Below are 26,593 nucleotides of genomic sequence, written 5' to 3' on the forward strand. Positions count from 1 at the left end.
AGAAAAGAAAAGAAAAAAAAAAAAAGCCCCTGTCGCCTGGGGAGATGTCTCAGTCACTTCTCCAGCAGGAAGCTGCCTCGTGTCGGAGCCTCCTGGGATTGGCAGAGTTAAAAATCCTTTAACCCAGGATGCCTTGGGCCTTTTGTTCAGCCCTGACAATAGACTTGGGTGGAGGGGGCTGGGAAGGCAAGTAGCTGGGTCCTGGATGTACTCGTGGGGTGGGGGTCTTTTGGAGCCTGTGTTCAGTCACTGGGTGAATGAAAGCGATTTGGTCGAGCTCGTGTGTGTGTGTGTGTGTGTGTGTGTGTGTGTGTGTGTGTGGTGGGGGTTGGGGTGGGTAAGGGAGCCCAAGCGCACTGGGCCGCCAGCTCGTTAACACAAGTGTAGGAGTGCCTGCTGTCCGCTCAGCAAGTCCTTAATTACCTAGGGAGACCTTCCAAAACTGGGAACTCAATATTGGTCCCTAAAAGGTTGGGTAATGGGTTTTTCTTGCATCTGAAATCCAAGGGGACCAATCTCTGTCTCCCTTGGGCTCCTAGACTCTTAGATGTCTTTGTCTTCTAAAATCTTGGGTTCCCAGGGGGAGAGCACTTAGTTAAGGACACAGAAATGCATATCCTTCGACCATTTTAATCATCTTAAAATCTTTGCTTTGAACATATCTTGTCCTTGACTCATTATCCTTGACGGTACCTGTTTTTTGGTCTACTTGGGCAATGGTGTTCAACCCTCCCACCACATGGACTTTTCTTCCTTCATTCACCCCATGATTGTAGCCATCCAGCCCCTTCTATAAATCTTGAACTCCCTGGCTTGGCCAGCCTGCCTGCCTTTCTCTCTTTCTTTCTTTTCTTTTCTTTCCTTGGGATTGAATTCAGGGGCACTTTCACTGAGCTCCATCCCTAGAGACCTTTTATTATTATTTTAAAAATTTGAGACAGAGTCTCACTAAGTTAATGAGGGGCTCAGAGTTGCTGAGGGTGGCCTTGAACTTGTTATTCTCTTGCCTCAGCCTCCTGAATCATGAGGAGTATGGGCATGTGCCACAGGACCTGTGAACCAAGAGATCAGAGAGGTTTGGGGGGACATGGCAGGGACTACATAATCTCAGTTCTTAGGCGCCAAGATAACGAGTGTGGGTTTTATTTGATATATGGCTACTGTGTAGAGCATGGACCATAAGCTTCACTGTAAATAATTAAGTTGCTGATGCTGACTTTAAGCTTGTGATCCTCCTGCCTCAGCTTCCCCAGTTGCTGGGATTACAGGCACGCACCAAGCCCAGCTGAAGAAAACAGCGAAGATACTGTTGCAAAAGTCAGGCAAGAAGACAAGAAGAGATTAAACAAAACAAAAAACCCTGGGGTATGGATATGGGTAAGGTGAGATGTGATAATGGTTTCTTGACCAATTTTGGAGATGGAGACACTGATGATCTGTCCTATTAAGAAAGAGAAAATGGAGGATGGTACATATAGTTTAAGGTAAACTGGATGGATAGATGTCCATGTCAGGAGCAGGAGGTTGATTAGGGGTTCTGTTTGGGCTATGCCAAGACTTATCAGACATCAGGTAAACATGTGTTGAAAAGTTTAGTGTCTGGTGTATACCACCTGCAGATGTAAACTTGAGAACCAGCATGTAGATGATATTCAAAGCAGTGGCCTGGATAATTTCATTTACAGAGAAATTGAAGATAGAACATAGCAGAGAGCTGATGCTGAAGCCAGTTCAACTTTTAGAGATCTGGTAGAGGAAATGCCAGCAAAAAAAATCAGAAGGGCAGCCTTCAAAGTTGGAGAAAAACCGAAAGATTGTCATGACAAAGATTAGAACAGCAAATTTGGAGAAGAATGTGTCAGTTTTCTATTACAGGGTAACAAATAACCACAAAACTTTCAATGGCATAAGAATAAATATTCTTATGTCCTATACACAAGTCTGTGGGTCATCTGGGAGTTGGTTAGGTGACCTTGACTGGGCTGTTCTAAGCTTCAGGGGGATCTGAGTCTGCTCAGATACATGTCCCACATTCTCCTTATGCCAGCAGGACAGAGAGGATGCATCTTCCTCCCATGGTGATCAAAGACACAAATAGGCAGATGAAAACATAAAATGCTCCTCAAGCCTAGACTTGGAACTGGTACCATGCCACTTCCTCCTTTACTCCATGGGCCAAAACAAGTCATTCCGCCAAGCTCAAAGTCAAGGTGCAAACAGTATACTACCTCTAGTTGAAGGGATAGGGAAAGAGCAAGAAGTGACAGGATATAGCACCATAATTCAGTCATCCACAGGGAGAGTAGCAGAACATGTTAATGCCAATGCCAAGCCAGATGAATACAGGATATTGAACTGGCCACTAATGGGACCTCAAGATGTAGCTAACTAGCATCCCCATTAAGGGTGATTATAACAAAAAAGTAGGAGAAAAGTCCAACTGGAATGGGTAGAGGAGAGAACGGGAGGTGCCAAAGTAGAGATGTCAGCATAGGGCCAACTCTCTCCAGAGCATTTGCTCTGAAGAGGGACAGAAAAGTGGGACAGTAGCCAGCAGGGGATATGAGACTATGCCTTATATGCTTCTAAATTTAGGGATATTAAGTTCTGCTTTACTTCAATGGGAAGAATCTAGTAGAGAGAAAGAAATTGATGGTGCATGAAAGACAGGGAATACTTGGGCTGGTAAAAGGGCTCAGAGCTCAGGGCATAGTGGAGTGATTGTCAACGATGGCCAGAGAGAATGTAGACCTGTGGCATTCTGGTGGCTTGGGTGGGAGGAAGATCAGGCAGTTGATCAGTACCTATTTTCTCTGTGATGGAGTCTACTGAGAATGAAAGGGGAAGGGGTGTTGAAAGTATGTGCAGAGAGGAGAAAGTGAGAAAATGTTTCACTGTAGAGAAGGAACAGGAATTTTCTAAGAAACTGTAGTAGGATTGGCCAGCAGTTCAAATACCCACTTGAAATTTACAGCCGTGAATTTGCAATAAGTCTATCCAGAGTAAGTGGATGATTTACTTCAGTGGTGTTCAACTGCTGTGGAGTAGGTGTGAAGTAAACAGTTGGATATAACCACAGTGGAGTTTTCACCCAGTGAGTATGGTAGACAGAGACCAGTATAAGAAAGGTAGAAGTCTGGAGAATGACATTGACTAAATTATATAGTTATATCATGTGCATGAATGAATGTGGAATGATAGATCCCACTATTATATGTAATTATAATGCACCAATAAAAATGTGGCCAATTAAAAAAAAAAGGTAAGAGTATTCTCGAGGGAGATTTTGCATATTAACCATGGTATCTAAATTGGTTGAGAATGAAGACATATTGGGGGAGAAAGAGTGGATTGAAGGTCTCAGGTAGGAGAATTGCTGAATCCACAGACTTGAGAAAATGAGCTGGACAGATGGCAAGTTGTGGCATCTTTGGATCTGAGTTTTTGACATAGTGTAGACACTGATGATTCTAAGATTTAGGACATGACCAGAAGGCTGAGTGGGGCATGAGGCCTATATTGCTAGGGCTAAAGAAGTCAAGAGCTTTAGAGGCCAGGTATTAGGTAGGTTGTCAGCATTGATGCTGAAATCACCAAAAATAAAGCCCAGTGCTAAAAGTTCTCAAGGGAAGGGGGAAGTGACCAGGAGGAAAACAGATGACACTAATGTGGAGGAGTGGTGGGTGACAAGCTTATGATGATGTGCATTTCCAAAGGTGTGTGTGAGGGGGTTAAATTTAAATTTTATTTTATTTTTGAGATGGGTCTTGCTATGTTGCCCAAGGATAGTCTTTATTACAAGTGCACACCCCACAATACCAGATCGAATTTTTAATTTTTTTTTAAATTTAATACTTTATGTTCTAAAGCAGTTTGGGGTTCACAGCAAAATTGAGCATAAAAAATAATTGTACTTCCTCTCTCAATACAGAGTCCCCTACTATGGACATCTCCCACGAGGATGGTATATTTGTTGCAACTCTGAACCTAAGATACAGGGTTATTACCTAGTCTAAACTCTTCACTTTCTTTACATTAGTCTTGATGGCTACTTTATATGGGTTTGGACAAACAATGGCAGGTGTCCATCATCATAGTACTAAGTAAGTAGTTTGCTGCCCTAGGGAGCTGGGTCTTTGAGGAAGAAGAAACTGGAAACTTGCAGAGGTCATCTCCAAGACCTGAGGTGCATGGCTCAAGGGGGTCTCTACTAGAAAGGGCTATGGGGACATCGGTGTCCAAGGAGCATGTAGGGTTCAGGAGGAAGAAAGCAAGGGTTCTAGTCTTGGGGTAAGGTTTGCAGGACTGTCATGGGGAGACATGGGGCAGATGACAGGCCCCGAAGGAGGTTTCAGGGCAGCTGCACCTGACCCAGTGTGGAAGCTTTCCAGATGGCTCTGCAGAGAAATAGACTTCCTTTCCAGAAACCCCTATACCTTCGGTTGGTCACGATTCTCAGGCCTTATCCTCCACTTCCTGGTGTCTTTGTCGTTCCTCTTCGATGTGGATTCATTCCCTCGACTGGACACACGCTTGGGCGGGAACACAGCTGTCCTACTTTGCACAGGCTCAAGTCCAGCATGGCACCTGACGCACAGTGTTTGCTGATTGAGCTGGATACAAACGCGGTCTGGTTTCCTTTCGAGGCCAAGAATGGTCTTCCCCCGCCCCGTGCGGTTGGCAGGGAGCGAGTCCCGCCCGCGCCCCCTCCCAGCGGGCCAGCTGCCACCTGCGCCCCTCCCCGCCCGGCTCCGCGGACGATCGGGTAACCCGACGCCGGGCCCTCCCCTCCCGACGCGAGGTTGCTGGCGGCCGGTGGCCGCGGCCTGTGTTTCCGCGAGTTAGAGCTGGGGCGCCCGGGGCCAGGGGCCTGCCAGGAGCGCGAAGCCGGCAGGGCTCCTGTCCTTGCCGCTGCGGGTCGCCGCCACTGGCTGCTGTAGGCGCCTCCGCCCGGCGCAGGCACCTCTCGATCTTTGCAGCGAACCAGAGGACCCCGGCAACCCGCAGATTGTGGCGCCCGGAGTGCCACGCCCGGACCTCTTGCAACCCAGGAGCCAGGCTGTTTGGCTTCTGCCTTTGCTCCACAGTCGATCAGCGCAGAGACCTTGGGCAATCCTAGACTCTCTGAGCCTCCGTTTCCTCATCTGGAGTCGAGGCCGGTGCCTGCCCCTCTCTTGAGTGGGGCGATGTGAGAGCGAAGGATGTGAAGTCCTCCTGTGATGCCCAGAGGACGAAGACAAACTCAAGACACAGTGGCTGTCAGCAACCGCCCTGCAGCTGGTGTGAGAACTGCGCTTCCCTCCGCTCCAGCCCACCCACCCTCTAGAGAGTTCACTGGGTCCAAAGGAAGAGCCTAAGGAGGATGCTTTGCTTTCCTTAACACCCTATGTACAGAGGCATTTCCTGTAGCTCCTCTCTCCCAGGGCAGAAAATGGGGGTGGGGAGGTGTTAGCAACCCTGCGGAAGGAGGCTGGAAATAAATGCTGGCCTAGCAGGTTGGAGCACAGGCAGGGTGCTTTTATGTCATCTATTCTATCTCCCTTACTTCTGGAGTGTAAGAATTGTAGAGAGGAAACCCTTGTCAACAATGCCTTTTTTTTTCTCTCTAAAAGGTTACAACAGCACACCCTGACAGTTACCTTTCATAGAGTCCAAGTGCTCATGTATTTGTCTGTAACCTTGGTCATGATACCTAAAGGCAAAGAAAAGGAAAATTCGGGAAATACATTTTAGTCTCAAAGAGGAGAAAAGGGAGGACATCTTTGTCAGAACTTCATTAACATTCGCAGCCTCCTCTCAACCCTATCATGGCAGGGCACAGTCACCTATGGTGGTGAAAACACATCAGGGGCCCCAAGTTCTTTGCTTCTATGTGCCATGTACTAAACAGGCTGTTGGCTCCCATAGCCTTGGCTGGCACACTTTCTCAGCCATGGGATGGCAACAATGTCACAAAGGTAAACTGCTCTCTCCTTCCTGATTCTTGGATTCCAGGGCCAAGCAGCCCGTCAGGCCATTGCCTCTGATGCATCCAAAGGCAGGAAGCAACTGGGGAGTCCACAACGGGGGTCCCCTTAGCAGCCAGAGAGTGAGGCCTGATGTTCCGCAGATCTCCTGAATTCTTTTGGTTCCAGATCTTTCCCTCCTTGTGAAGCCCTGTGTGAAAGATCAGAACAGCTGGAAATTTTGAACAGGAAAGCACCAGGTGCTGAGCAGGTCCCAATCTGACTTAGACACAGTTAGGGGTCAGGGCTGTTTGGGGTTGGCATTCTTGTCTTTATTCGGCCTAGTGGGCAGCCAGCCATCAGAAGGCACGCTCTCAGAAGGCAGTGCCACCCCTGATGCTGGGCTAGGGCTAAAGTAAACCCAGAACTCAGGGCGGTGGGTGGAAACTAGGAGCCTCCCTCCCCCTTCCAAGCTTCACCACTACAACACAAAGGGCCTCCTCTGCTGGCCAAGAGGAGGGGATGGGCTGACTGGGGAGGGCTGAGACTGTCACCCAGTACAGGGCCAGGCAGCTGCAAATGAAACACAGGCCCAGAAGGCTCAGACAGGCATTCAATCTTTTCCAGAGCCAAGAAATCCTGGCTAGAAATGACTACGGAGCAAGGAAAGGCACCGGGAAATACTTGAAACCAGGCGAGACCCCTGGTAATATTGGACTCCTGACAAACAGAGCTGAGCCAAATGCTTTTTCCCCCCGCCTGGCCTAAACACAAAAGCTGAGCTGGCCAGAGAGGACCCAGGGGAGGTGGTAGAGCAGCCCCGGGGGTGAGGGGGTGGAGAGAGGAGGCGCAGGAAGAGGGAAGCAGGCAGAAGGGTAATTTTTACCCTGCTCAGACCCCAGAGTTTTTGCATAGCAACTCTGCAGTGGGAGGTACCCACTGGGCTTCACACGTGGCCAAGGCCACTCGGACACACTGGAGACTCACATGAGGGGACTATAGCAAAGCCAAAGAAGCAGTTGCCAATACTCCAGGGCCAGGCTGCAAGGACAGCTTCAATCTGAAGGCAGTCTGCAGGGAACTTGTGGGGGAACAGCCTTCCCTGCCCATGCCATAATCAGAGGGACTGACTCCCCCAAACAAGCTCAGTCACTCTGAGATATAAATATATTTATTTTATAATCTTACTTTGTTTTTCAGTGCTGGGATGGAACCCAGGGCCTGGCACATGCGAAGCATACACTCTACCACTGAGCCACACCCCAGGCCTATGGCTGCTTTATTTTAAATGAATTCACATCGTAGCCTGTTATGGGTGAAATTTATAAACCTCCAAAGAGTGTTCTTTTATTCATAATACTTGTTATGTGTGGAGGGAGATTACTTTTTTTAAAGTTCTAAAATTAAAGAAAAAAAGAAATCATCCCTTGTCGAGGATGGATTCAGTATCTCAATTCTCTTCATCCTTTGCTAGAGCTTGAAAGAAGGAAAAAATATGCCACAGTATGATGGCTTCCTTAAAAATAGAAAAAGAAGGGGCTTGGGTGTAGCTCCATGGTAGAGCGCTTGCCTAGCATGCATGAGGCTCTGGGTTTGATCCCCAGTACTGCAAAAAAGAAAAAAAAAATTAACAGGAGCCTTCTTCCTGCCCCTCCCCACTGGAGAAAATCCTGACCTTGCTTATTTGATTTTCCTTCCCTTCTCTCTTCTAGAGAGAGCAAGAGTTATTACTTGCAGAGGAGAGCTAAGTTGGTCCCCATAATAATAAAGGATCACAGTGGGACAGGAAGATGTCTAGAGCAGGGAAAAGCCTGTGGATTACAGATCAGGAGAGTTTTCAGGTTTTAGCACATTCAAGGGTCTGGGGTAGCTATAGGATGCTAGATTAATCAGAAGAGGAAGAAGGGGATTCTGAGATGGGCTTTTATGGGGATAGGGTACTAGGGATTAAACCCAGGGGTGCTTTACCACTGGGCTTCATCCCCAACCCTTTTTATTTATTTATTTTTATTTTGTGACAGAGTCTCGCTAAGTGACTAAAGTCATTAGGACTCAGAGGTCTTTTAATGTCCTTCCAGAGATGTGATAAACTAATGACATTTATTTTGTATTAATTTTGACCATTAAACTGTGCATTAAATCTATAGAGAGTCTGAGACCCAGGGTCTCCCCTCTGATTTATTAGGGTTGTTTTGATTCTGTTTTTATTTCTGCGGTGCTGATGATCCAACTCGTGCAAGGTATACGAGGCAAGGGCACTACCACTGAGGTGTACCCCCCAGCTCGATAAGAATTGCTTTCTAAATACTGGGTCATACTATATTTGCTTTTAATAAAATTTTCATCCTGCCTCAGCCACACAAGTTTCTGGGATTTTAAGCGTGCACTACCACACTGAACTTTTTAATATGTATATATTTTGGGCTGGGGATGTGGCTCAAGCGGTAGCGCGCTCGCCTGGCATGCGTGCGGCCTGGGTTCGATCCTCAGCACCACATACCAACAAAGATGTTGTGTCCGCTGAGAACTAGAAAATAAATATTAAAAATTCTCTCTCTCTCTCTCTCTCTCTCTCTCTCTCTCTCTCACTTTCTCTTTAAAAAAATATGTATATATTTTTATATATTGACCATATTTTATGGTCAAGTCAATAAATGCAGATATGTTATTTTTTTTTTTTTTTTTTTGTGTGTGTGTGTGTGGTTTGTTTGGGGAGTTTTTTGGTACTAGAGGTTGGACCCAGGGGCGCTTTAACCACAGAGCCACATTCCCAGCCCTTTTTATTTTTTTTATCTTGAGCCGTGGTCTCATTAAGCTACTGAGGGCCTCGCTACATTGCTGAGGCTAGCCATGAACTTCTGATCCTCCTGCCCCTGCCTTCCAACTTGCTGGGATTATAGGTGTGCACCACCACACACAGTTGTGTTATCCTTTTGAGCAGCTTTAAGGTAAGTCCTTGATTCATCTTCCCATAACTCATTTAACTCTTCCCTTGTGCATTTATTTGTTTCCAAGTTCACTGTTGGGAAGCAATCCCCAAGTGTGCTCTCCTGCTGATTTTTTCCTTAGGACATACAGTATTCCTAAAAGCATAACTGCAGGGTCAAAGGATAAGAACATTCCAAAGTTAGTGCACAGTGCCAAATTGCTATCTACAGAGCAAAATTAACACAATCACCTAAAGGACTAGAGTCTGCTCATGAGTGCTATATTGTTGATAATGGAGGTCCCAGTGGACAGGAATGCTTTGGGCACATGGTGTGAGAGAGGCAGGATTATCTAGGGAAGGAGCAAGAAAGCCCAGGAGGAATCCCTGGATGACTCACCTGCTACCTGGAATACTTTCCTATGGAGAGTCGCCCTTTCTCCATTCCACAAGAGCCATTCAGCCCCTGAACTTTGGGTAACATCAACCTCACACTTTGCCTCTCACACCCATCCCAGGCTGGCCACAGGTATGACCACATGACCCAAGCCAGGTCAGTCAGAGGACTCCATACCTGGTGATTAGTCCAAGGATAGCTCTATGTGACCCATACGAGTTGGAAGTCTCCTCTTTTGTTTGTGAAGTCTTGTGTGACTCCAGAGTTGGCAGGGCCCGCTCTTCTCATGTAGGAGGGCTACTCGCAGCAAATGTTGGACCAAGAGATAGAGATAAAACTCCGTCAGTGTCATTGAGCCCTTAGCCATATATGAAGTTAGTAGGATGGATAGATCCCAGACTTTTCAGTTACATGAGTCCATATAGTTTTTTTTTGAAATGGGATCTTGCTATGTTTCAGGCTGATCTCAAACTTGTAGCTCAAGTAATCCTTCTGCCTCAGCCTTTGAAGTAGCTGAGACTATAAGCATGTGCCATCACACCTAGCTCTTTTTTTTTTTTTTTTTTTTGCTTTTCTAAATTGTCATTAGATTTTATTTTTTAAGCATTGGGTTGTTTTCTCCTTTACTTACATTGAGATTGAATTTATACAACACAAAATTAACCACTAGTCATTTTTTTTAAGGTTTTTTATTTTATTTTATTTTATTTTTGGTGCTGGGTGTGGATCCATTCCAGGGCCTTGTGCATGCTGAGCAAGTTCTTTACCACTGAGCTGCATCCCCAGTACCACTAGCCATTTTAAAATGTACAGTTCAGTGGCATTTACAAGACAGTGTAACCATCACTTGTATCCAGTTCAAGAGGTTTCATCATTCCAAAAGGAAACCCTATACCATTTAAGCAATCATTTCCCCCTCCTCTGTCCTCTCAACTCCTGGCAACCACTAGTCTGCTTTCTCTATGATGTTCCCTAGTCTAGAAATTTCATATAAATGGAATCAAACCTTTCAGTGTTTGTTGTTGTTGTTGGTTGTTATTTGTTTTGGAACCAGGGATTGAACCCAGGGGGGCTTAACCACTGACCCATATCCCCAGCTCTTTTTTATTTTTTATTTTGAGACAGAGTCTCGCTAAGTTGCTGAGGCTGGCTTTGAACTTGTGTTCCTCCTGCCTCAGGCTCCTGAACTGCTGAGATTACAAGCATGTGCCACTGTGCCTGCTCACCACCTTTTGTTTATCCACGAATCAACTGATGGACATTCCAGCTGGTTCCTATTTTGGAGTCTTGTGAATAATGCTGCTATGAACATTCATGTGCAAGAATCTGAATATCTGTTTTCAATTCTTTGTGGGGGGGTATACCTAAGAATGGCATTACAGCGTCATAAGGTAGTTTTGTGCTCACATATTTCTTTTCTAGCTTAAGCTCTAATGAAGTAGGTTTCTGTACTGGACAATCAAAGGAGTTTTGACTTTGGCCTTTAAAAGGAGCCATCATGCCAATGTGGGGAGCAGCTAAGAATGTGCTATGCCCAGAGAATAGGCAAACAACATGAAGAAGGGACTCAGAGCAGAAAGGAAATACATTGTCTAGCAGGAGTGCCAGTAGTGCTCTGTGGGCAAGGTGAAGGGCTGTATTGTCTGCAAGTCCAGGGAGAAGATGCATCTTAGAGCAGCTGCTTTGGCAAGCCAGTCTACATGAGGAAATGCCTCTCTTTCCAGGCATGGTGGTGCATGCCTATAGTCTCAGTAACTCTGGAGGCTGAGGCAGGAGGATCAGAAGTTCAAGGCCAGTGTTAGCAACTTAGCGAGACTCGTGTCTCAAAATAAAAAAATAAAAAGAGAGGGTGGGAGCTGGTCAGTGATTAAGTAGTATCCCTGGGTTCAGTCCCTGGTGCAAAAAAAAAAAAAAAAAAAAAAAAGAGGAAATGTCTTTTTTTTCTCTCTTCTTCCTCATTTTCTTCCTTCTTCTCTTCTTGCCAATGTTTGTGCAGAGATGAACCACAGAGGAGTAATGGGTGGGGACAGAACACAATTTTCTTTCTAAATGAGAGGGTTTTATTTCATTTGGTGAATCTCATACCTCTGCCAGAGACTAGTTTGTCCATTATGGTGAACCATAGGTAGCCCCCAGGATCACATTTGAGAGTAGCTGGCCAGCTTCAAATATGTTTACTCTCCCCAGGCTCTGAGGTGTCATGAAAACCCTGACCCTGCTAAGAAAAGAAATCACTGGGGTGTCTGCTTCTGTTCCTTCAATCCTATCATTCACCACTCTTGGTATTGTTGGTCCATTTTGAGGGACCTCACCAGGACAATTGCAATCTATGTTTCTGCTCAGTCTAATTAAATGTGGGTTGAGAATCTCCTCAGGGTCAGTCGTGTCCCTACTGTGGAGTGTACTGTGGGTAGAGAGTAACTCTACCCCATTCTCTTCATGTCCAACGCCTTCCATGTGTATTATACTAGGCCAGATGCATGACAATGGGAGAAGAGGCAATGGGAAGGAACATGGGTGTTGGGACCCTAGAAAAAATAATAAAGTAAGGCTCATGACCCTGAGGAGCATGCAGCTCAGTAGAGGAGATAGATAGGTACCCAGAGGAAGCAGTTGACAGCAAAAAGATGAGCAGATAAAAGTGCAAGGTAGGGAAATTTCAGACCTCTGTAGCAAATCTTTACTCAATGTAATATGTATTTTAAAATTATAATCAAAGTGATACCTTTATACCAGACACAGTGGTGCACACCTGTAATCCCAATGACTTGGGAGGCTGAGGCAGGAGGATTACAAGTTCAAGGGCAGCCTCAGCAACTTAGCAAGCCCCTGTCTCAAAATTTTTAAAAAAGGCTGGGATGAGCTCAGTGATAAAGTGCCCCTGAGTTCAATGCCTAGTACCAAAATAAATAAATAAAATATAAAAACAAAACAAAAAATGTTTACTGTCAAGTGGTTAAGCATATTAGTTCTCTAAGAGAGAACTAATTTCCCCTCCACCCCTTGGGTCAGTATTCCTTAGCAAAGAAGCCAGGAAATGCTCTCATATAGGTGTGCCATGAACAGTGTTAATGACTAAGGCTACCTTGCTCCAGGTTATATATAACTTGGTGGGCTAAGGACCATTGAGCCAAAGTACAAAGCTTCCTTTGAAATGAGAAGTTTCACGCCAATGCAAAGTGTATTTCAGAAGCCAGAGATTGCAGAGATGCCTGGGCTGGCAGACTTCGTTCACAGATGACCTCAAGGGCTCAGGTGACAAACATTGAAATGAGAGTTATGGGACGAATGCAGTTCCCAGGGTTGGAAATGGATCTAGCACTTTAATTAGAAGAAGCAGGTCCCAGCAGTGCGTTCATTTTGGTCTGGCCTGAGTTACCAGGGTATGTTCGAAAAATGAAGAGGAAACCTCGGTAGTATTTCTTAGCAAAATGGTCTTCTTGCGATGTCACCGGGAGCTGGACAGAACTGTGTGGCACAGGACAGCCGCCTATGAGCTCATGTCCAAGAAGTCCCCACCCCTCTTGCCTCTCAGTACCTGAGATTCTGGGAAATCAGATCTATTTTCAGTTTCTGGGTTTTCCTTGTTATGACAAGCACTGAGCCTCCTCGGAAACAGGTGGCCACAGGGGAGTTGAAAAAGAGGAAGATGAAGCCAGACGCAGCCTGGAGGAGACAGTCCTCAGCCCAGAATGTTCTGGAAATCTTTATCACAGGTCCTCTCAGTAGTGGTCCCTGGGGGATATCAACTCTCTTTGGGAATTCTTTTGGAGGGGATTCTGTGGGTGACTGAAAGGGCCACCCAATTGGAACCTCCATTCTTGTAAGAAGTTTGAGATAAAAACACTTTAGGAGTGTTTTCACACTTCTGGGTTTTTTTTTTTTTTTTCTCCCCTCTGTTTATTCTTTTCTTTTTCTGGTTCTGCTGCTTAAGACAGATATGCAGCAATACCTTCCTCCCTGTGGTTATAAAGGGAAGCATTGAGAAATGGCCACTTTTCAATTTTCCCACATTCCTGGGAAGAAAGTACCCAGCAGGTGGGTTGGAACCTTTTAAGGCCCACAATGTTTTTAAGTCTTCCCTCTCCAACAGAGGCCTGCCAATCACAAAGGAAACAAATCCAGCCTCTTTTTTTTTTTTTTTTTTTTTTTTACCAAAGCTTCCTTAAGCTTTTGAAAAAAGGGGTACCTTTTGGATTAACCATTAAAATTGACTTCCAAGTCCCAAAGGAAACCAGACATTTCCGAGCACTGCCCAGAGGATACATGAAGAAATCATGTTGAAAAAGTTAAATACGGACTTCTTAGAAATAATCACAGCTTGTTTGGAAGGGAAGGCTCCTTCACAGTCTCCTTGGCTTCCATGCACCTCCTCCTACTCAAGTGGACAACATCAGTACCATCACTGAAGGGTACGTGGCATGGGAATAAAGTGTCCCAGACAGTGACTTTAGATAAAGCTGGCAATGAAAGGAAAGGTAAAATATTACCGATGCTTCCATTGCAATTTGTATATCATACTACCCATAATGATTTAAAATTTCACATTGAAAGCTATTATCTTTTGGCAGACACCTTGACTTTCAGTTAAGTGTTACATCAAGGAACTGTGACCAACTGCCCATAACCCACAGTAGGTTCAGTGGGAGGCTATGTGTGCTGAAGGGTGGCTGTCCAGGCAGGAGCACCTTCAACCTGATGCCACATGCTCCTTATTGGCACAAAGGTACCATTTATCATAGTCACTGCTTTGGTGATGTCCTCCTGCAAAGGGTTTTAAGCTACCACCTCCCATCTATGCCCACTTCTTTCTGCACAAAAAGAATATAGCATGTCATATTTCCTCCCCTGCTGGACATGGACTGTCTAGTGAGTGGCACAAAAGGATCCCTCCTTATCCCTGACCTCTAGGACCTCCATATGCTTAAAACTAGCAAGAAATCTCCCCAAAAAGTGTGGGAAGCTGGGTGTATTCTAACCAGCGTGCCACCTCCCAACCCCACACACCATTAAGTGTCAAGAGACTGATGAAGAACATTAGGGGGTTCTCACAGAACATCCTATCCCTCTAGTCAGTCTGAAAGTTCTTTAGAGCAAATGATTACATAGAAATTCCATCAGAATGGAACAGACAGAAGTAGAATGTGGGGTGGGCTGGGGGCTATGTCTCCCCCGAACTTATACTCTGCATGCTGATCTGTACCAATGTCATTAAAAGAAATAAGACACTTCCATAAAGTACCTAGCCAGTGTCCAGGTGTGGCACATAGTAAATTGACCAATAAGCTCTTTCTGTTTAACACAGCATCCCTAAACTTAATGGTTAAAGCAACACCTCTTATTTAGTTTAAAATTCCGTAAATTTTGGCTTCTTTTTTTTTTAAAAAAAAATTTCTTATAGTTGTAGATGGACAATGTGCCTTTATTTTATTTTTTTTTATTTTAAAGTGGTGCTAAGGATGGAACCCTCACACATGCTAGGCAAGCATTCTGCCACTGAGTTCCAGCCCCAGCCTAATTTGTGGTTCTTTAGGCTGGGCTCACACATGCCCCGAGGTCAACTGTTAAGTGGGCTGGGGTCTGGCTGCTCTAGGATGCTATTTATTCCACTTTCTGCTGCCATGACGGAAGGCCTGCAACTGGGTAATTTAGAAAGAGTGAACAGAGATTTATTTGGCCCATTGTTCTGGAGGCTTGGAAGTCCAATCATGGCATCGTCACCTTGTGTGGGCCTTTGTGCTGCGCTACACCCGGGTGGAAGGTGAAAGGGCAAGAGAGGGCAGAAGCGAGAGAGCGTGAGAGGGCCACACTTGCTTTTATAACAGATACGCTCTCATGATCCCCGACTCACTTGAAAACAACATTAATACCTAATCACCTTGTTAGGCCCCGTCTCCCAATACCGTTGTGTTAGGGATGCTGCTTCCAATACCTGAACCTCAGGGACACATTCAGACCTAGCAGATGGCCTCAGCTGGGGCAGCTCCTCTGTGTTGGCTCCTCCTTCCAGTAGGCTGGCCTGGGCCTGTTCATGTGGGTTCCAAGAGAGAGTAGGCCAGAGGCTAAGAACTGCGCAAACAACGTCCACTGCCTTCTGCTGGCCAGAGAAGTCACATGGGCAGCCCAAATCAAGGAATGGAGAGCAGCCACAAGGTCATTTTCAAAGGGGTAATCACAAGGGAACAGTGAAGGATTGGGGCCTATTATTATTATAGGTACCAATATAAATCTGTGAGTATGTATAGCTTTTTAACCATTTCCAAAAGGAATTATATGAACATGCCAGTTGACAAGCTTGAGATGAAAAGATATATGGGAAAGAAAGACCAATGGACTGGTAAAATATTGCCAAAGGGTAACCCCTTTGTTACTGTGCCTGATCCCCAGTAGCCCTTACAGAGGCTCCTTCTCTTTCTGGCCAGACACTGCCCAAGATGTGAGTCCTACTCCCAAGATGCTGGTACCTGGTTAAGGAGACCTTCTCATCTAGCAATGCAGTTCCCAATGAGCTTCTGGTCTTCCAGTAGAGCCAGTTCTGTCTCTCTAGGAAGAACCAAAGCTCTGATCCAGGGGTTCATTGAGTCAGGGGTTCATTGCCCTGCTCTGGAAAGGTTACTTCTCTTATCTAGGGGGGTTAGTAAGAGTTTAGTAGCATGGCCATTGTCCTTGAGATCACCCCAGTCTTCAAGGTGGCTAGGAATTTGAACAGAAGCATGAAGCAGCACAGGTACTGTCTCCGTTCGTGCTGAGTGCCTTCTGTCACATTTTCAGAGTGATATGCTTGGCAACTTCCCTTTAGCAATAGAAACTATTTCCCCTCTTTCTTCTGGTCTATCAGTGCCATTATAGTTTTCCAGCAGAGCAGACTCTGTCAGCTTCTCCACCATGCATAATCCTCTTTCCAGGAGCACCTTCTAGGTAGGCAGTGAGCCTGCGACACCCCACTGTCCTACAAGATGTAGGCAAAGTCAGCCAATTGAGGCTTCTGAAAAAGCTTTTTGTCCCTAATTTATTTACTTATTTTTACTTATTTATTTTTAAGTAAGGCAAGACCCTTGTTGCCAACTTTGGCTTCAAACGCTTAATCTAGGGTTGGGGATGTGGCTCAGTTGGTAGAGTGCTTGCCTAGCATGCACAAGGCCCTGAGTTCAATCCCCAGCACCATTACAACAAACAAACTCTTGGTCTGTCTTCCCTATTTTCCAGAGCAGCTGGAATTATGAGCATGTACCACAGTACCTTGACTACTATTTATTATTCTTCTTCTTAAAAGGGACTGGTGTGCCTTTTGCCTTTTCTTTCTTTTTATCTGCAACAGGGATGTTAGGGCAAGAAGCATAGCAGCTATTTTGTAACCAGGAGGACTAAAGTCAAGATCTGAGGGTGGTAGATCAAAATGATAGAGGTAGCCTAGGGGCCTGGTGACTTATTTGAGCAGCTACACCAGCCCTAAGATTATAAAAATGATCGTTAAGTCAGGGGTGGTTAGGTTTTCTTTTAGTTGCAGCCAAACAAATTCCTTACCAATACAGGAAAGTTACTTATTGATTTTAAACAAAAATGGATTCACTGAAATACAATTAAGAGACCTGGGAATTTCTAAAGAAGCCCCAGGAACAGGTCAATCATAGAGATCATTGTCCATTTCAAGCTGGAGCTTTCTATTGTAAACTTGTTTGGAAGGAAATAAATCAGGATCAAGGAGGTCAGGATGCTGTCACCTATATCTTATTGCTACATTTGATTAAATCACAGACAACATCAATTGTAAGGTGCAGTATTTGTTAATAAATATCACTTTGAAAGAAAACAAATCTTCTCAAGTCCTATCATTGGTCACAAGATGCAGCCACCCTGATTTCAATGTGAAAAGGAGGCATCTTAGAATCAGTGAAATATAGCATATATTTACTTGCTTCTGTGATTACTGCTTACCATTCCCATTAGATCAGAGACCCTATTTGCCTTGCTCTGCTGAGTCCTCCAGACTCAGAGATGGGCCTGGCACTGAGGAGTGCCATCCTTTGTGTGTGTAGGGGTGGGTGGGTAGGTGCTAGAGGTATAACCCAGGGCCTTGTGCATGTTAGGCAAGCAATTGACCCTTGAGCCATACCTCAGGCCCCTCCAAAAATACGTATTAATAAATGGGTCAACTGAGTGCAATGGTGCATACCTGTAATCCCAGAGACTCAGGAGGCTGAGGCAGGAGGATCACAAGTTCAACCTTAGTGAGACTTAAGCAATTTAGTGAGAACTTTTCTCAAAATAAAAAAAATAAAATAAATTAAAAAAATAAATTTTAAACAAAGAAAGATGTAGCTCAGTGGTAAAGGGTCCCGGACTGAGTTCAATCCCTTGTAGCAAAAATAAAAATAAATAGGTCAGTGTCCTAGTCTTCACTTTTCTAATAAATTTGTGTGTCACCCTGGCTGGGGAAAACATTTTCCTTTTTCTGAGCCTCATTTCTTCATAATGTAATTCAATTGTCCCCATTAGGACAAAAAAAAAAAAAAAAAAAGAAAGAAAGAAAAAGAAAAAAGAAATCCCCATGTACAGCCAAAGTGGACCCCACTTAGCATCCCCATGGAGATACCTCCCAGGGTCTCACATGGATACAGGGGACCCTTATTCTCCATCATATCTAAAAATCTCTTTTTCTCCAGGGCCCAACTCCTAAGGCTCTGGGATTAACCCTTGACACCCAAGCCTTTTCCAATAACCTGCTTGGTTGACTAAATATGTTCCCTGCAAACAAGGAAGGGCCAAGGAAATAAGCAAGATCCTCTAAGCAAAGACATGATACTTTGTAATTCACTGAGTTTCTCCAAGAAGATGACACACCAGCATGCCACCACCACAAAATATTTTTAAGTATCATCAACCTGCATCTCTCAGAGAGATAATCTTGCCTCAACAAAATCAAAGAGCTAGCGAAGAGCAGGGCTGTGTGCATCCCTCCCGCTACACAAACATCATATTCAGAAATAGTAAAGATAACAGCTCACACCTAATAAGTGATGGACCCCTTGCATATGTTTCTCCATGTGGTCTTCCAGGGAGCCTGTCGGATAAGAAGTACCATTAGCACTTTTTTTTTTTTTTTTAAAGGAGAGGAAACTGGGGCACCGAGAGGTAAAGTTGTAGTAGAGAGCAGAGCCTGACTTTGAACCCAGGATGGGGCATCACCGGAGTTAATGCTGTCACCCATTATGCTATACTGCTTTGCAACTGCCTCACACCAAACACCTAGTTCATGCCAGGCTGTGTGCTTGGCATCCACACACAGAAGGCCCCTAAGGAAGTCTTCACGGGGAGGAGGTTTGGAGCAGGGTATTGAAGGAAAGACAGGAATTTGCTAAGTAGAGAAAGGGAGGTGGATATCCTACAAATTTCCTTCTTGGAGGCTGGGGAGGGAGAGGCGGCAGAGGAGCCAGAAGAAGGCAGGACTGAAAAATAAGAAGAGGCGCCCCATGGGGAGGAAGTTGGCCTCCGGGGTTAGAGGTCATAGGAACTCTAGTTAATTGGTGCTGGGCTTGAAACAGAAGTCACAGCCAGGTGTGGTGGTGCGCTCCCATAATCCCAGAAACTCAGGGGGCCGAGGCAGGAGGATTGCAAGTTTTGAGGCTAGCCTCAGCAACTTAGTGAGACTCTGTCTCTCAAAATAAAAAGGGTCAAGAATGTAGCTCAGTGATAGAGCAGCCCTGGGTTCAGTCTCCAGTACTCTCCCCACCTCCTCCCCGGCAAAAGAAAAAAAAAAAAAAGGAAGCAAAAAGTCACATAGTCACGAGGTATTGGGGCCACCATTTGGGATTTGGGAGCAGCCACGTTATGGGGCCATGGGCAAGCTGACCATAGAGTGAAGGAAGCCATCTGCTAAAGAAAGACTGGGGTAGACACAAGCAGGATGAAAGCCCATGGAACTCCAGAGAGTGGGAAAGAGTTGGAGAGAGTAGCAGCCCGGGACTTCTTGGTTCCCTGTGGCCACACTGTACACGCTATCTGTAAGCATGCCAATTCCAGTTGCTTAATAATAAGCCCTCCTCCTTTATTTATTTATTTTTTTTAACTTAAGCCAGTTTAAGTTTCTGTTTCTTGCAATTAATAGATCCTAACATAACCTTCATGCTGCCCTGTAATCTCCTTTTCACTTTCTAGTTTCCCTTTTTAAAATATAAATGCTCCAGTAGAAGGAATGCATATATCACTAATACCTAAGGATAAATTCTTTGGTTATTTTCCCAAATGGAGGAAGGGTAGAAAGAGACAGGCACAGGCGGGTAGTGTGAGTTTGTGAGTTGTAGGGGAGAGGATGCTAAAGGGATGGGAAATGTCATGGAGAACCAGAGACAGACAGCTGCCCTCCCAACTGTGCTTAGGCTCAGCCCGGTAGGCAACCCTCTTCTTGCACTGGAATCTGCAGGCTGACTACCCAATTTCTCTAGAGAATTGTTCCAGAGCATCGTAACATAAAAGGTCAAGAATTAGCCAGAAATACGGTTTGTCCGGACCAGGATCTGGGTCCCTGCCTAATTCTGCAAAAATTCAAGGTGTTTCTTTTTTTACTTTAAACATCCGGAGTTTCTTTATTCTAATGCACCAAAAAACTTTGCCATGTCACACTTGAGTAGTTTCCCCATCCCCCTCATTTCCCAGCTAATTAACTGTCAATGAATAAGAATAAAAACCTCAGCATTCTTATTCTAACTTAGTTATGTATCCAAACAGTGGCCTTTTCAATGGCTGGCTTATAGGAAGGGCTTTGGAAAAACCCACACCCTCCAAGAGCTTTCAGTAGCAAGCAACAGGCCACATTTTTATTCACTTGAACTTATAGATAAACCTTTTCATTCCCTAAGGGATCTGAGGGGCCTCCCACCTTTATGTGTCACCACTCCAAGTGTGTCAAAGATACTGACTCTGTCCTTTGGATCTGAAATGTCTCCCCAAAGCCCATGTGTTAAAGGTCCCGTCCCCAGTCTGGTGCTACTGAGAGGTGGCAGAACCTTTAAGAGGTGGGGCCCAGTGGGAGGTCTTCTGGTCATTGGAAGTCTTCTCTCCAAGGGTATAATGGGATCCTACTCCTTCCTTCTTCTCTTTTTGGCTCCCCTCCATGAGGTAAATAGTACATCCTGAAACTGATGAAATATGGAGTTATCATCCTTAGTGTACAGATAAGGAATCTTCATTCCTTTCCAGAAAATCTGTTTTACATCTCTGAGTGGCAGAGCTAGGGCTTTAACTCAGATGTCACCCCCTGTGCTCCCACATGACATACTCTTCTGCCATAGGCCTCAAGCAATGTGACCAATTAATGGAGGGAGACAAAATAAGCCTTTTTCTCTTTTTAAGTTGATTTATGTGGCATATGTTACAGTAAAGGAAAACTGACCAATACCACTGGCTACCTCCAGAAAGTTAGAAAATGTAACAATGGCCAACATGAATCAATCACTTACTGTAGGCAAGGCGTTGTGCTAAGTGATTTACATGAATTAGCTCATTCAGGCTGTGAGAGGTAACCTTATTTCACTGAAACAACAATACCATCAATTATGAATTACTAAGAAAGAAAAAAAAATCTGTCAATTAACTGGAAGACGCAGTACCAGGCAGGATATGCTAGACTGTGCTGTCAAAACAGCCCAAATCACAATGGCTAAAAGGAGAAAGGTTTATGCTTCTCTCTTCTTAAATGACTAATGGCTGTAGCTCCATTCCATATCATCTGTCCTGTGGGATCCAGGCCCATGAAATAGCCTTATACGAAACTTTGCTGATCTTGGAGTAGATGAAAAAGAGCATGAGGAAAACCAAGTTGACTTCTTCTTTTCTTACTTTTTTATTTCTTTCTTTTCTTTTTCTTTTTTCTTTTCTTTCTTTCTTTCTATTTTTTTTTTTTTTTTGGGTACCAGGGATTGAACTCAGGTACACTCAACTACTAAGCTACATCTTCGGCTCTATTTTATATTTTATTTAGAGATAGGGTCTTACTGAGTTGCTAAGTACCTCACTTTTCCTGAGGCTGGCTTTGAACCTTCGATCCTCCTGCCTCAGCCTCCTGAACCACTGGGATTTCAGGTGTGTGCCATGGCACCTGGCTGCTGCCGTTGACTTTTAAAAACTTCGGCCCAGATATGATGTATGTCCTTCACATGCCATTGGCCACAGCAAGTGACATGGCACCCGGGCTCAGCAGGGTAGGGTGTGGGCTCCTCCTATAGAGACATACTGTGGGGCACTGCAGCACACAGTAATACAGTCTCCCACTCCCACATCCATTGTGAGACATATCCTGACTTCAGAGGTATTAAAGTGTGAAAAAGTACATCCTGGACTTGATGAAATATGGAGCCATCATCCACCACATACAGGTAAGGAATCTCTATTCCTTTCCATTAAACATGCTTCACATCTCTGAGTGGCAGAGCTGGGGCTTTAGACCCCCATGTCACTGATGCCATTTTAACTACCCATGTGTGCCTGGAAGGGAAGGAGGATTTACCTAGATGGTAGGATTTCTCAGGTGCTGGGGAAGCCTAGGGGTCTCCTAAATTACTCTCCATTTATTGATTTTTTTAAAATTTATTTTTTAGTTGTAGTTTTATTTGTTTCTTTTGATGTGTTGCTGAGGATCAAACCCAGGGCCTCGCACGTGCAAGGTGAGTGCTCTACGGCTGAGCCACAACCCCAGCCCCTCCGTTTCTTAGTGTTTTTAATTCGGTGGTGCTGGGGATGGAACCCAGGGCCTCATGCATGCCAGGCAAGTGCTCCATCAGGAGCCACACCTTCAACCTATTAATCATTTTTAAAAGCTCTGTTATTGAAACATGTATTGAGTTAGCGCTGTGCTGGGCCCAACACCTTCCCCTGAAGGGGTAGCTCTAGTTCCTTAAAACAAAATGCCCCAGGTCAGCCAGGGGTCAGAAGGAAGGATCCACAGAGGTCAGTTATTGGTGGTGGAGAGACAGAAGTGTGCTCAGAGGGTAAGATCCACGTGACCCCTTCCCATACTGGGCTGGCTCTGGTCGTAAACAGCCCCATAAAGAGATGACTATTTACTCCAGGCAGAGGCCTGGGGGTTGGGGGATGGAGTGCCGAGAAGGGAATGAGCTGGCCATTGGAATGTGCGTGTGGGTGGGTGGAGGGGGGAAGTGGCCACCAGCTTCCACTGAGTCACAGAGGACGGAGTGGAGGAGGGTGGCTCGGCTCCACCTTGGTGCAGCAGGAAGGAGCGAGGGCAGGAAGCGCCAGAGGTTGGGTGGGGCAGGGACAGAGAGGAGGGCCCGGCTCAGGCCAGGGCAGATCCCTGCCCTGGCAAGCAGGCCTTGGATGCAAACGTTGCCCAGTGAAAACCACCAGGATGCAGCTGGCCACGCGGGGGGCCTCTTCTGGGATGTAAGTCGGGATTGCCGGAGAGCATCCAGAGCCCCTGCCTTTACCTGGTTTGAACTACAGAAGCTGCTGCCCGTGGTCAAATAAAGATTCTGGGAAATAGAGATTTAGAGTCCTTTAGCGGCGGCCACTTCTTCCCAGAGGGGAGGGTCTTGAACATAATAAAGGCACAAAAATCAGAAAAGTTGAGGGTGAGAAAAAACTGGAAAGATTAGAACAGGTTGGAGGGGGATGGGGACAAAACAGAAACATGAAATCAAGCCAGCCACAGGATGGCATCCCTGGCCAGCTGTGGTGTAAGCCAAGTGTGCTTTCTAAAGTTCTGCTGTGGGCTCCGCTCAGCCCTGAGGTTAGGCTGCCTCATGGGGGAGAGGCCCAGATTCCCCTCTCAGGGACCCCCAGAGGGAGGGCTCACTCAGGGCACCCTGCCCAGTTGGCTCCAACCTTCACATTTGCCCTCCCAGCCTCAGCTCCTGGCCCGTCTGGCTGCTGTGTATCTAGAGACGTCTCTTAGGTCCTCCTCACCTAGCACCCCTGTCCCCTCTCCGTCCTTCAAGGCCACCCTCTTGTATGACCTCAGCCCTGGCTGAGCACGCACTGTAAGCTTGACTACACAGGGTGGGGAACTGAATGACCCCGGCTAAAAAGAAAGAAGAGGCACTGTACTGTCCCATCTGTGGAAAGTTCCAAGCTAGAGCGGAAATGGGAAGCCCTGGCAGACCAGGGTCTTAAACTCCATCTGTCTGTCCCTCTCTGCCTGGCTCTCTCCAGCCTGTTTTTTCTTTCTGTTAATTTCCTTCTCTCAAGCTGGCTGTCCCCTAAGACTGAAACATGGCTTTGGGACACTCCTGGAGTCCCCCCCCCTTACAACCTGGTAACCAGGAAAAGTGGCTTGGTCTTTCCTGGCTACTGGCTTTCTAGGGAAACATCTCAGGGAGGGATTCTGATTGTTTCGTCCTTAATTTCGAGCCACCCCTGTAGTCCTGGTGTTGAAGTATGAGTAGAATTTGGAGGGGGATCATAGTGGGAAGCCCAGGCAATCTGAGCCACACAGATAATTTCCACCACAGCCTTTGCTAAGTGTTGCAGGTGTTAGTTGACCTCAGCCTCAACATCCCATAATGACTTAAAATTGGTAATTTCTTGGGCTGCTTCTGGTGGCCCACAGTTAGTAGAACCTTGTTGGCTAACTGTTTGAATCAAACAAACAGGCTAGCTGGAACTGCTAATCACTAACAAGAAATCTATCTGAGGGATACACACCTGTAATCCCAGCTGCTCAGGAGGCTGAGGCTGGAGGATCGAGATGAGAGTTCAAAGCCAGCCTCAGCAACTTAGAGAGGCACTAAGCAACTCAGTGAGACCCTGTCTCTAAATAAAATATCAAAAAGGGCTGGGGATGTGGCTCAATGGTTAAGTGCCCCTGGGTTCAATTCCGGGTGCCCCACCCCCCCAAAAAAGAAAGAAATCTATCAAAACCTAATGTGGTGGCATTAGCCTGTTATCCCAAAAAGTCAGGAGGCCGAGGCAGGAGGATTACAAATTCAAGTTCAGCTTGGGTAATTTAGCAGAGGTCATATCTCAAAATAAAAGAAAATGTGTTCAGGGTGTGGCTCAGTGGTAGAGTGCTTACCGAGCAGGTGCGGAAGGCCCTGGGTTCAATCTCTAGTACTGCAAAAAGCAACAGAAACAAAAAATATGTTTTCCCTAACACAGATCGGAGTGGATGCAGACTCTTTGAAATCTTTAAGGCTCTTTTGGAGAAATTCAGACCTCTAGATGCTAGTAGCCATTAAAGAATAAAATGACCGTCTCTGGGCTGGGTATGTAGCTCAATGGTAGAGAACTTGCTTGGCATGTGTGATGCCCTGGGTTCAATCTCTAGGACTGTAACAAACAAAAAAGAAGGAACCTTTCCTGCCCATGTCCTTACCCTCCTGGTCCAGGGAGATCTCTGTGCCATCCAAAGGGACTTTTGCTTGTTTCTTTCGCCTAACAGGGATCCCAACCTTAAGGACTGGTAGTGATAGAGATGGCGATGGCGCCACTTACCTAGCCAAGGTGATATTAAAAGTTTATCTCAAAACAGCGAATTATAACCTATGCCTGCCATTTAACTTGAGGGGTGATCATTTCCATGCTCCTGCTTGCTATCCCAACACCTCAGGGTACCTAGCCATGCATGCCTCCTGGGTTTAGAACCAGTCTCTCCTCCCAACAACCTTTCTCTGGGCTCACTCTCTTGAGAGCTGGTTACAGATTCAAAAAACAGGCCATGTTACACTCTTTCCTCAGCCTGCGAGCACTACTTTCTGCCGGTTGATAAGTCGGTAGTGAGCATCTGTGGTGTATCAACCATTGTGTTAGAACTGAGAGGAGTTCTGAGAGCTGTAGAGCAGGACCACTCTCAAGGAACTGGGTTGACACAGAGAGCTCTCCAAAGAAAGATAACCCTGGACTGGGTCATCCTGAAATTTCTTCCAAGCACTCATAAGATGCGGTTATAGACTAAATGATTGGGTTTGGGCCAGGCCCTGACAGATGGGGAAGGAGGAGAAGCATTCTAAAGGCAGGTTCTAAAACAGTGATATATTGGTTAAAGATAATGAGTATGTAATATATTCCATAGGCAGAAGGGACCAGTGAAAATTCAGATGAAAAACTAAATTGAATTGTTTTCATGTTTAAATCCCTCTTGCCTACAACTGCTCCTGATGGACACTTGACTTTACACCCAGAAACCATTCCTCCCTTCTTCCTAACAGAACTCCAGTTTTGTTAAGATTTACTTCTCCCCGTGCAGCCATGTGCTGGACTACACACCTGCTCAGCATGAAGTTTGTCTTGCCATTGATTGGGTCTATATTGAGCATGTGACCCCCTCTTGACCAATGAGAATGAAGGGCTGCCCCATAGCCGGGTTTCTGAGAAAAATGTCCTTGGTGGTAAGAGAAACTCATCAAAATGAGGTAGGATAGAAGGAATAATAGGTCCAGGACTCAGGATGTAGCTCAGTGGTAACTTGCCTAGCATATGTGAGGCCCAGGGTTCAGTCCCAGCACCACACACACACACAAGAAAGGAGATGGAATCCTAAAAGAAATAATTTTTTTTTAAATTCAGAAGTTCTGCATACATTCCAGGCATTTCACTCCCTAATCCAGTCTCTTTGCATACCTGTTATCCACAAATTCCTGAGAAATCTGTAATTCTACCTGCGTGCTATTAACTAATGCCCCTCCCCATGAATAGATTAAGCAAAGATAGAAAGATATCTTGAGAAACCTATAATTGAGAGGACTTTTGAGTACTGTTGATCAGATAATGAAGACCATGTCAACCTGAGAATCCTGAGATGAACCAGATCACCAGAAATCATCCCAAGATCACCAAACTAATATCATTCCTTCATACCTTCCCATAACCACTGCTCACCAAGTTTCCTTTAGAAAAAGAGCAGGGAAACCCAAAATGTGTCTCTGACTCTCAAGATGGCCCATATTCTCCCTTGAATGTCTTTTCCTGACTTTACCCGTAAAGATCTCTCTCTCTCTTAAGATAGTCCCCATTCTCCCTTGAATATATATATCTACTTTCCTAAATAGGCCTCTGACTGTGCCTCTGACTGGCACATCCTGAAATTCTTTTCTGTCACAGATGCCAAGAACACCACTAGTCTTGAGTCAAGTTCCCACTTCTCTCCAGAGAACCCCTTGAGCCCTTCTTTGGAGACACCTCCTGTGAGGAAGAGAGACAGTCTTTCTTCTTACTCTGGACATTGTTGTGTCGGAGGTGGTGATTTTGCCATTAGCCTAAGGATGAAGTCAACAGTGAAGGCAGCCAAACAGAGTGGTGAGAAGAACTTGATTCTCTAATTATACTGTTGAGCCTCTGAATCAACCATCCGAAACCTGCCCTTCCTGTTACGCAACG

The 26,593-nt window shown here is 45.5% G+C and overlaps 1 protein-coding gene across 1 annotated transcript in view; it reads right to left on the minus strand.

Moving 5' to 3' along the window:
* Positions 1 to 616: 616 nt before the first annotated feature.
* LOC144368963 (uncharacterized) overlaps positions 617 to 26,593 on the minus strand; it is a 187,532-nt gene continuing 161,555 nt past the window's right edge. The window contains exons 5-6 of the mRNA XM_078027905.1: positions 5,640 to 5,692; positions 617 to 5,214 (exon numbers count right to left, since the gene is read on the minus strand). Of these exons, the coding sequence (XP_077884031.1) occupies positions 5,141 to 5,214; positions 5,640 to 5,692 (127 nt within the window). The 3' untranslated portion in view covers positions 617 to 5,140. The remainder of the gene's footprint in view (positions 5,215 to 5,639; positions 5,693 to 26,593) is intronic.

This window comes from Ictidomys tridecemlineatus, chromosome 12 (genome assembly GCF_052094955.1).
Source record: "Ictidomys tridecemlineatus isolate mIctTri1 chromosome 12, mIctTri1.hap1, whole genome shotgun sequence".
NCBI lineage: Eukaryota > Metazoa > Chordata > Mammalia > Rodentia > Sciuridae > Ictidomys > Ictidomys tridecemlineatus.